The sequence below is a fragment of the Oncorhynchus clarkii genome, chromosome 14 (assembly GCF_045791955.1).
Source record: "Oncorhynchus clarkii lewisi isolate Uvic-CL-2024 chromosome 14, UVic_Ocla_1.0, whole genome shotgun sequence".
Classification (NCBI taxonomy): Eukaryota; Metazoa; Chordata; class Actinopteri; order Salmoniformes; family Salmonidae; genus Oncorhynchus; species Oncorhynchus clarkii.
Window position 1 is genome coordinate 34,424,269 of NC_092160.1, and position 12,110 is coordinate 34,436,378.

A 12,110-nucleotide genomic window follows, 5' to 3' on the forward strand; every position below is an offset into this window, starting at 1 on the left:
CCCCCATCAGTAGACTAACATATTAACCAACTGCCCCATCAGTAGACTAACATATTAACCAACTGCCCCATCAGTAGACTAACATTTTAACCAACTGCCCCCATCAGTAGACTAACATATTAACCAACTGCCCCATCAGTAGACTAACATATTAACCAACTGCCCCCATCAGTAGACTAACATATTAACCAACTGCCCCATCAGTAGACTAACATATTGACCAACTGCCCCCATCAGTAGACTAACTTATTAACCAACTGCCCCCCCCCATCAGTAGACTAACATATGAACCAACTGCCCCCCCCATCAGTAGACTAACATATTAACCAACTGCCCCATCAGTAGACTAACATTTTAACCAACTGCCCCCATCAGTAGACTAACATATTAACCAACTGCCCCATCAGTAGACTAACATATTAACCAACTGCCCCCATCAGTAGACTAACATATTAACCAACTGCCCCATCAGTAGACTAACATATTGACCAACTGCCCCCATCAGTAGACTAACTTATTAACCAACTGCCCCCCCCCATCAGTAGACTAACATATGAACCAACTGCCCCCCCCATCAGTAGACTAACATATTAACCAACTGCCCCATCAGTAGACTAACATATGAACCAACTGCCCCCATCAGTAGACTAACACATTAACCAACTGCCCCCATCAGTAGACTAACATATGAACCAACTGACCCATCAGTAGACTGACATATTAACCAACTGCCCCATCAGTAGACTAACATATTAACCAACTGCCCCATCAGTAGACTAACATATTAACCAGCTGCCCCATCAGTAGACTAACATATTAACCAACTGCCCCATCAGTAGACTAACATATTAACCAACTGCCCCATCAGTAGACTAACATATTAACCAACTGCCCCATCAGTAGACTAACATATTAACCAACTGCCCCCCCCATCAGTAGACTAACATATTAACCAACTGCCCCCATCAGTAGACTAACATATTAACCAACTGCCCCATCAGTAGACTAACATATTAACCAACTGCCCCCATCAGTAGACTAACACATTAACCAACTGCCCCATCAGTAGACTAACACATTAACCAACTGCCCCATCAGTAGACTAACATATTAACCAACTGCCCCCATCAGTAGACTAACACATTAACCAACTGCCCCATCAGTAGACTAACATATTAACCAACTGCCCCATCAGTAGACTAACATATTAACCAACTGCCCCATCAGTAGACTAACACATTAACCAACTGCCCCATCAGTAGACTAACATATTAACCAACTGCCCCATCAGTAGACTAACATATTAACCAACTGCCCCATCAGTAGACTAACATATTAACCAACTGCCCCCCCCATCAGTAGACTAACATATTAACCAACTGCCCCCATCAGTAGACTAACATATTAACCAACTGCCCCATCAGTAGACTAACATATTAACCAACTGCCCCCATCAGTAGACTAACACATTAACCAACTGCCCCATCAGTAGACTAACACATTAACCAACTGCCCCATCAGTAGACTAACATATTAACCAACTGCAACCATCAGTAGACTAACACATTAACCAACTGCCCCATCAGTAGACTAACATATTAACCAACTGCCCCCATCAGTAGACTAACACATTAACCAACTGCCCCATAAGTAGACTAACATATTAACCAACTGCCCCCCCCCATCAGTAGACTAACATATTAACCAACTGCCCCATCAGCAGACTAACACATTAACCAACTGCCCCCATCAGTAGACTAACATATTAACCAACTGCCCCATCAGTAGACTAACATTTTAACCAACTGCCCCCATCAGTAGACTAACATATTAACCAACTGCCCCATCAGTAGACTAACATATTAACCAACTGCCCCCATCAGTAGACTAACATATTAACCAACTGCCCCATCAGTAGACTAACATATTAACCAACTGCCCCCATCAGTAGACTAACATATGAACCAACTGCCCCCATCAGTAGACTAACATATTAACTAACTGCCCCATCAGTAGACTAACATATTAACCAACTGCCCCATCAGTAGACTAACATATTAAACAACTGCCCCCCCCATCAGTAGACTAACATATTAACCAACTGCCCCCCCCCCATCAGTAGACTAACATATTAACCACCTGCCCCCCCCCCATCAGTAGACTAACACATTAACCAACTGGCCCATCAGTAGACTAACATATTAACCAACTGGCCCATCAGTAGACTAACATATTAACCAACTGCCCCATCAGTAGACTAACATATTAACCAACTGCCCCATCAGTAGACTAACATATTGACCAACTGCCCCCATCAGTAGACTAACGTATTAACCAACTGCCCCCCCCATCAGTAGACTAACATATGAACCAACTGCCCCCCCCATCAGTAGACTAACATATTAACCAACTGCACCATCAGTAGACTAACATATGAACCAACTGCCCCCATCAGTAGACTAACACATTAACCAACTGCCCCCATCAGTAGACTAACATATGAACCAACTGCCCCATCAGTAGACTAACATATTCACCAACTGCCCCATCAGTAGACTAACATATTAACCAACTGCCCCCCCCCCATCAGTAGACTAACATATGAACCAACTTCCCCCCCCCCATCAGTAGACTAACATATTAACCAACTGCCCCCATCAGTAGACTAACATATGAACCAACTGCCCCCCCCATCAGTAGACTAACACATTAACCACCTGCCCCCCCCATCAGTAGACTAACATATTAACCAACTGCCCCATCAGTAGACTAACATATTAACCAACTGCCCCCATCAGTAGACTAACACATTAACCAACTGCCCCATCAGTAGACTAACATATTAACCAACTGCCCCCATCAGTAGACTAACATATAAACCAACTGCCCCCATCAGTAGACTAACATATAACCAACTGCCCCCCCCCCATCAGTAGACTAACATATTAACCAACTGCCCCCCCCCCCCATCAGTAGACTAACATATTAACCAACTGCCCCCATCAGTAGACTAACATATGAACCAACTGCCCCCCCCCCATCAGTAGACTAACACATTAACCACCTGCCCCCCCCATCAGTAGACTAACATATTAACCAACTGCCCCCCCCCCATCAGTAGACTAACATATGAACCAACTGCCCCCCCCCCATCAGTAGACTAACATATTAACCAACTGCCCCCATCAGTAGACTAACATATGAACCAACTGCCCCCATCAGTAGACTAACATATTAACCAACTGCCCCCATCAGTAGACTAACATATTAACCAACTGCCCCCATCAGTAGACTAACACATTAACCAACTGCCCCATCAGTAGACTAACATATTAACCAACTGCCCCCATCAGTAGACTAACACATTAACCAACTGCCCCATCAGTAGACTAACATATTAACCAACTGCCCCCATCAGTAGACTAACATATTAACCAACTGCCCCCATCAGTAGACTAACATATAACCAACTGCCCCCCCCCCCCCATCAGTAGACTAACATATTAACCAACTGCCCCCCCCCCATCAGTAGACTAACATATTAACCAACTGCCCCCCCCCCATCAGTAGACTAACATATTAACCAACTGCCCCCATCAGTAGACTAACATATAACCAACTGCCCCCCCCATCAGTAGACTAACATATTAACCAACTGCCCCCCCCCATCAGTAGACTAACATATTAACCAACTGCCCCCATCAGTAGACTAACATATTAACCAACTGCCCCATCAGTAGACTAACATATTAACCAACTGCCCCCATCAGTAGACTAACACATTAACCAACTGCCCCATCAGTAGACTAACATATTAACCAACTGCCCCCATCAGTAGACTAACATATTAACCAACTGCCCCCATCAGTAGACTAATATATTAACCAACTGCCCCCCCATCAGTAGACTAACATATTAACCAACTGCCCCATCAGTAGACTAACATATTAACCAACTGCCCCATCAGTAGACTAACATATTAACCAACTGCCCCATCAGTAGACTAACATATTAACCAACTGCCCCCATCAGTAGACTAACATATTAACCAACTGCCCCCATCAGTAGACTAACATATTAACCAACTGCCCCCATCAGTAGACTAACATATGAACCAACTGCCCCATCAGTAGACTAACATATTAACCAACTGCCCCCATCAGTAGACTAACATATGAACCAACTGCCCCATCAGTAGACTAACATATTAACCAACTGCCCCCCCCATCAGTAGACTAACATATGAACCAACTGCCCCATCAGTAGACTAACATACTAACCACCTGCCCCCATCAGAAGAGGATGGACACAGAACACTGAAGTACTGTAAACGAGGAAGGTCGCAGTCTCCCATGTCTCTCCATACTGCTACCAGTCTGTGTGTGGGTGGGCCACCCTAACTGCCAGGTCACTGGCCAGGCTGTGCTGCTGCTACTGTCACATGGGCAGTCACCAACTACCCCAGAGGCTGCTGCTTGGGTCAGCCAAGCACTACTCTCTAAATACTGGCTTCATGCATCAGGCTTCATAGAAATTGCATGTGAACCCTATATAGTACAATGGCACCCCATAGGGCACTGATTCTGACCAGTAGTGTACTATATTGTATAAGTGGGGAATACTCTGCCATATTGGAAGCATTCCTAGATTTTCAATAGTTCCTCGCTAGCGTTTTTGCTGCTGTGTCATTTTTGGAAATTTGGCATTTGAAAGGCACATCAAGCATGTTGTCCGAATCACTGCCAAAGTAGTTGATTCTATACTCACACTGATGGCTGGACAGTGTTGATAACTGTTAACACTATCAGTGTTGCAGCTGTAATTTTCAACTGATACCCTGAAACCCTGGTGGTCCATCTGATACCCTGAAACCCTGGTGGCTCAACTGATACCCTGACACCCTGGTGGTCCATCTGATACCCTGAAACCCTGGTGGTCCAATTGATACCCTGAAACCCTGGTGGTCCATCTGATACCCTGAAACCCTGGTGGTCCAACTGATACCCTCTAACCCTGGTGGCTCAACTGATACCCTGACACCCTGGTGGTCCATCTGATACCCTGAAACCCTGGTGGTCCAACTGATACCCTGAAACCCTGGTGGTCCATCTGATACCCTGAAACCCTGGTGGTCCAACTGATACCCTCTAACCCTGGTGGCTCAACTGATACCCTGAAACCCTGGTGGTCCAACTGATACCCTGAAGCCCTGGTGGCTCAACTGATAACCTGAAGCTATCTGCAGACCTAACAGTTTCTGTCAAGTCTGCCAAATCACTGTATCTCTTCCATCAATGCTGGCATTATGGTTCATTGATGGAACATTCCTAAGTTACACTTCTATACTAACCATCAATATCAATCCATACCAAGACAGATAAGTCTAGAATGTATAGCCTAGAATGATTAGAATCTTAGAATTCTAGAACTGTTAGAATTCTAGAATATTTTGAGTGGAATTTGCTTTGAGCAGATAATGGCGTGTATCAAGGATTATTCTAATACCAGTTAATTACCACACAACACGGTGAAATCCTATCATAATCACCTAAACACAATAGTCGGCTGTGACCATGAGGTTAGTACTAGGGATCAAGCGCTGGAAATAAACTGTTGTTAGGACTCACGCAATACAGACAATACCATTCGCTAAGTCTGTGAAAAAAGCGTTTCAATTTAGTATTGAACAAACACCCTCGAACTGACAACACAATCAGATTAGTCATAGAGAGATTAGACAGTGTCCTCTACAGAGATAATTGCCTTAGACAGCTAGCATGGGCCCATGCTGTGGGCCACGCAGGAATCTGTTTGACAGTGTGAAATTAGGGGACCGGCACACTCTTTCTCCTTACATTATTGGGGGGTTTGGTATAATAGGATTGTGTAGCATCGATATCACACCAAATCACAACATATATGGAGGTTAAACCCCCACAAAACCACATGAATTTGCACCAAGAAAATGTGGGACCAACACACTCTTTCTCCTTACATCATTGAGGCCCTTTGGTTAAGAAACATAATATATGAATGTAGGATAGACCACTTATACACTAAATCACATAATCAATAGGCCTAAAAGTCAATCCCACTCAAACCTACAGGAATCAGGATTCTACACCCATGGGGGTATCAAGAAGATCATCTATGATTTCCTTCCTTCCGTCTGGGCTTCTCCCGTCCCGAGTGACTTGTTCCTGGGTTTTGCGTGATCAAAGTTTAGATTTACTTGAATTATTTCTGATCAATGCTTGCTTGGCCAGGCCACGGCCAACTGTGGAGAGGCCTGGTCCGCGTGGCCGGTGCTGAGGCAGCAGTAAAAAAACAGCTGACTCCCAGCGACAGAGAGAATAATATGCAAACAACCCCAGTCTCTGAGCTCTGCATACTTTAACACCAATCATTAGCCTTAAGTTTACCTCCTTATGCTCTTAATAAATCCTCTGAAGACTACAATCCTAATTGATCCTATCCTTGCTGTTTTTTTTTAAACAGTCTGAGAAATCAAAGCCCTACCAAAGCCTTCATCCCCTCCCAGTCCCTGGCACAGATAAGAGGGATAGGCAGTTCTGTTCTCCTGTACAAACTGTTAACGTAATGTCTGTTAATAAGACAAAATCATCATCATTTAAACTATATATATTATACATTACACAAAACAAATGACAAACATGGGTAGCATAAGGTAATGCATTCGTCTTTAGGGGTGTTATTGTGTTGAGCTGAAAAAAAAGAAAAAAAAAAGATCAAGAAGTGAAACATGACATGAATTCATGCTCCGTACAATGTCAGCATGCAGTACAGTACAGCATGCTGTATAGAACAACATATTGGACATGCATTGGAACTTGTGTTCTGTGTGGATATTAGAACATAGTCTGTGTTTGAAAGGTTTTAGTGAATGCAGAGCTATGAATTCCTCCATTTATTTATCCATGACTGAGTAGAAAGATAGGTAGGACCATTGATGACAATAAGCCATGTTATTTATAGTGCTCTCTGTCTTTGTCTACATTGATCAATAATGTATTACCACACATCAAGCTTTGGAAATTAACTTGGATAAAATTGATGATTGTAAGTGATCGTAGAGAACGGCAGTCAATTGTTCTTCATTAGAGGCTTCGATAATTATAACTAAATATATCCACCTTTCCCGCCCTGTTCTGACAATACATTTATATATTTTTTAATTTAACCTTTATTTAACTAGGCAAATCAGTTAAGAACAAATTACTATTTACAATGACGGCCTACCCCGGCCAAACCCTACGACGCTGGGCCAATTGTGCGCCACCGTATGGGACTCCCAATCACAGCTAGTTGTGATAAGAGCCTGGAATTAAACCAGGGTCTTTAATGACACCTCTAGCACTGAGATGCAGTGCTTAGACCGCCAAGCCACTCGGGAGGCCCAGATAAACACACCATAAATATATAAAGCCTATCTGACCTGAAAACAAGTGACTGCCATCACCTTCACCATGAACATGATGTGGCTTGCTGAACAGCATGGTGTGTGTGTAAATACAGCAGAATTTATTGAAAACATCCGGTTAAAAATCTGTGATGAAATTAGGTTTTAAAGGACTAATTCTATAGGTGATTGGATACAACTGGTGCTTTGGTGTCTGTGAATGCAAGCAGTGTCACTGCTTTCTGCTGTTCGAGGTCAACTCAAGGTTGTGTTTCATGAGAAGGGTCGCAAAGCTACCAGTAGTTTACCAAAGTTACAGGAATCTTCAGAAATGTTGGTAATTAACAGACAATCTATGGCAATCTTTGGTCATTTATACTTGGATAACTTTTCAAAACATTATCCATATATATTATTATTTTTTAAATGTATATATCTGTGTCCATATTGTCAATGCGTTTCTAGTGGCTGGACCATATGGGCGGCAGGGTAGCCTAGTGGTTAGAGCGTTGGACTAGTAACCGAAAGGTTGCAAGTTCAAATCCCCGAGCTGACAAGGCACACATCTGTCGTTCTGCCCCTGAACAAGGCCGTCATTGTAAATAAGACTTAGTTCTTAACTGTCTTGCCTAGTTAAATATAAAAAATGGTTCAACAGAAAACAGCTTAATTATTAATTAAGCATCTAATCAATCAATTAACTCTGCTAACTTTTCCTACTATTGACTTTCATCACGACTGCCACAAGTTTAACACCAAAACATTGACAACAAATACAAACTGACATAGTAAAATAAATCAAAATGTGTTAAACAAATATATATATACAGGATGTTTCATGCTGAGACCATCTTATTAAACAACAATGGGTGTTCACTCTAATCCCACACAACTTTTATTTTTAAAATATTTAGTAGGATCATGTTTTATAGCTTTGTCACTATTTAAATGTTTTTTGATGTCATAAAGGCCAGAGATAATTACAGAGACCTGTGAAAATATGAAGTACCCAAAAGGGCCACAATATGTATTGTGCTAGATTATATCCAATCCTTGAAAGAAAACAAAATGTTGGTAATTTACTGGTAAACTGGGAAAGTTTCCAGTAAAATACCCATCCTTTTGCAACCCTATTCACGAGCCTATAGACCAAGTGATACTGGAGGGAATACATTAAATAAGCATCAAGTCAATTGTAGATTTGCTTTTACATTTCCCAGTTCACAATAGAAAGCAATGTTACGGATACACAAATCCATAGGTGTCAATTCAACACATTTTTTGCATAAATAGATGATTCCATATTTCCAATATTGCTATGGAAACCCGTGCATGTATTTGGTTGATTTCACTATTCAACAGAGAGTAATACGTCCCTAACATTTATGTGTCATGGTGTCAGAGCGACAAAGATGGCCATAAAATACAAGATAATAAAAAAACAACTAACATTTATGTGTCATGGTGTCAGAGCGACAAAGATGGCCATAAAATACAAAATTATAAAAACCAACAAAACACACCATATTCTACACTGTTGAGACTAGCATATTTCTGCACAATTGTGAGGTATTAAGTGTAGTGTAAGGCCTTTAACGTAATTTAAATCAGTGAATATTTATTCACGAGAGACTATGTGTGGACACATTTGCTGCGTACATATTCTCCAGTGATGGTCTGGGATTCTTGTTAGTGGATTTGGGCCACAGGTTCACTTCCACACATTGGTGTGCTACGTTGCAGAAAGCAATGTATATCCTGTTTCATATGGGCTCTACAGTGTATATCCTGTTTCATATGGGCTCTACAGTGTATATCCTGTTTAATATGGGCTCTACGGTGTATATGCTGTTTAATAAACCGTGCATAGTGTGTAATATACTGTGTTATAGAATGTGTTTTGAATGCTTGAAATGCTCAATTTCCTCCCACTGTTTTCATGGTTGGTGGTAAACTGGTAGGGAATATACCCTGTCATTCATTTTGATTGAACGGAGCACTAGTATTCCCAGATGTTTTGCAAATGAACATAGACTGACATAGGCTATAATTAGATAATTAAATGTTTTCACTTACTGTGTCAAATGCATACTTTATCTGATAGTCATTCATTAAACAAGCATGCAACCTTCCACATGGGCCAAAAACGAACACTAACAGAAAGAAATGTGTAATTTATACGGAAATAGATGTTTGTATATACAGTCCATGTATAAAATGTGCATTCATCAGGCTGTTTTGACATTGACAAAGTAATCAATTCTTGGTAATAAGTCTGCATTTGAAATGAGGTCTGGGGGTCTAGGTTGAGACTGGGAAAGAGATATCAATTAAGCAGAACTGCAGAGTTCAGCAGTAGGAGCTGAGGCTGCAAAATCCTGATTCTACTTCATTAGCTAAACACGCTGGCCAGAATGCTAAATAAACACTGTCTGTCTGCAAGGAATGTACATGGAATCCAATGGACTATAGAATAGAATATAGAATGTAAAGTCATCTAAAAAAGAACTCATGATGATTCATTTGATTCTAGAATGCAGAATGTAATGTTGATTAGACATGCAATGCATAACAAAGACAAAGAGCCATGTTTGGGCCAATGGGAGAGAAGCTGTTCTCTGAACAGAATACCTGCCTCCCCTCCAATGTGAACATTGGAGATATCCCTGTTCACATTTACAGAGAATAATACACTTTATGTATGAGGATCAAGAGCTTGATAGTAGTCGATAAATTCATACAAAGACAATCATGTCAAAACTAGAATATTCCTACTGGTCAGGGTGGATATACTGTGTGGTTACTGGGAGAAAACAAAACAGTCATCATCCAGCATATTTACAGTTTATATCCTGTTAAATATACAAGTCTTAAAATAACATGATTTTTTCCATTTCATTCACAATAGTTGAATAGAGACTAAGACTTTTACACATAGTGCGCTGGCCCCATGAGAGAAATTAAGACAGACACAAGACATTTCTCTTCTCAGTGAGTAGGTGATGGATAGGCCCACACACCAACAACAACAAAACTTCCCTGATATGTGTGTGAGAGCGTGTACTCAGTTCCTTTACTCTGACTTGCCTGTTGATAACATATGCCTCATCAGAGAATACGTCGTTTAGCGTTTGATGACCACTAGTGTTCGCTATTAGCTCTCGCTGTCTCTCTCACACACATCTTAATTCAATGTAGTGTGTGACTTAATGCAACTCACTCACAATAGAGGAATGATTAGGCCTACATAAATATATAATAAAGCCAACGCAACTTTTGACAATCGTGTGATTAAACCTAATCAACTGGCTGCGTTGATTTATTTCCATTCAGACTTTTGTCAACACATGTTAAGCTATGTTAGGACATATTCTGACCCCACTGCAGCCCACACGAGAACAATAAAATGGTATTTAACACATTAAAGTCAATAAATAATGTTCCTTACCTGAAAAATACTATTGTTTCCCACAAATAGATCCCGAGAGCGTTTATTCGGAACATTTTTGCCGGTCTCATTCGGGCTACCTACAGCTCCAGGAGTACCAATAGTAGAATTCCAATTTCTTTAATGATTTCGGACCTCCAAGGTGAACAATTCTTCTGTTTGTTTTTTTTTCAGATTCCAGAGTCACAAGAAAACCACAATATGTTCATAACCGGCCAGGCCATGAAACCCTCTTCCTTAGACCGCCGTCATTGATTCGGATAACCCAAATAATGAGTACTTTTTCAGGACAACGGACAGCGGCAAACGCGGTTTGCGGAATTTTACTCAGCCCAGGTTATTGTTGCTTTGAGGGTACAGCACGTTAGGCTACGATATCACAGATATTTCCGACGTTTATTCTATGCGATCCATTTGGATTTTGTTACAAGGGGAATTTGTCAATTTCAACATGCCTCCTTCAGTGATAAATGTGGCAATGCATGTGCTCTGCGTCTTAATGAATGTCTCAATTTTAGAAGAGGTTTTACTACGTGGTTGTATACCCCTTACGTCTAGATCAGTAGCGGAATTGCACAGTTGTTACACGAAATATATACATACGTAGTCAGTGTTTTTTTCTTAACGCTTTCTCTTATATGCATCCCAAAATCAGAGGTGTTGCTTTCAAGCCACACGTAGTTGTAGTTACCCCGGCGGTGCTGACTGATGTTTTTCTGCAGGTACTCGCCGTGTCTCGGTAGTTGACTCCCAGGGGTGAGATGTAACTGCTGCAGAGAGCTACTTCCATTGTCCGGTCAAGTTCGGAACTCACAACTCGGTTTCGTTTTCTTGCATTTAGATTCCTCGTAATAATGTCAAATGTAGTGAAATCGGGATGCGATTAGCCTCTTCTTCCATTGCCTCCTATAGCTCAGCGCTCTCACGTCAGACCAACACTGTATTTCTTGCTGCAGTCATTTACTAAACTCAAAAAAGCACCTCACCTTTGAACACACGCCCACATGACGTTGCCATTGGTCGGCATGTTGCTCAAACTAGTTAGGCTACGGCTCGGATTGGAGAGAGGGGTTGTCATCTGGAGAGTTTTAATGTCCCGCGCATTGGTATGGAAATAGAGAATAGTCCATGATTTGTCTAATGTTAGGTTATCATATTTCTATGTACTTTTTAGTGTAGTCGACTGTTTGCACACCCCAGTGTCTACAGTGGTTGACATGTTAAAATTATCATTGGACCGTC

At 41.5% G+C, this 12,110-nt stretch overlaps 1 protein-coding gene across 7 annotated transcripts in view; it reads right to left on the reverse strand.

Moving 5' to 3' along the window:
* The window catches only part of LOC139366558 (glycine receptor, alpha 1), a 96,633-nt gene extending 84,775 nt beyond the window's left edge, over positions 1 to 11,858 (reverse strand). For 5 of the 7 annotated variants that reach the window (XM_071104185.1, XM_071104182.1, XM_071104183.1 and 2 more), the window contains exon 1: positions 10,869 to 11,795. In XM_071104185.1, the coding sequence (XP_070960286.1) occupies positions 10,869 to 10,939 (71 nt within the window). In that variant the 5' untranslated portion in view covers positions 10,940 to 11,795. Of the gene's footprint in view, positions 1 to 10,868 lie in introns of all 7 variants that reach the window. The other 2 variants (XM_071104186.1, XM_071104187.1) reach the window with 2 other exon arrangements.
* Between the last annotated feature and the right edge of the window lie 252 nt (positions 11,859 to 12,110).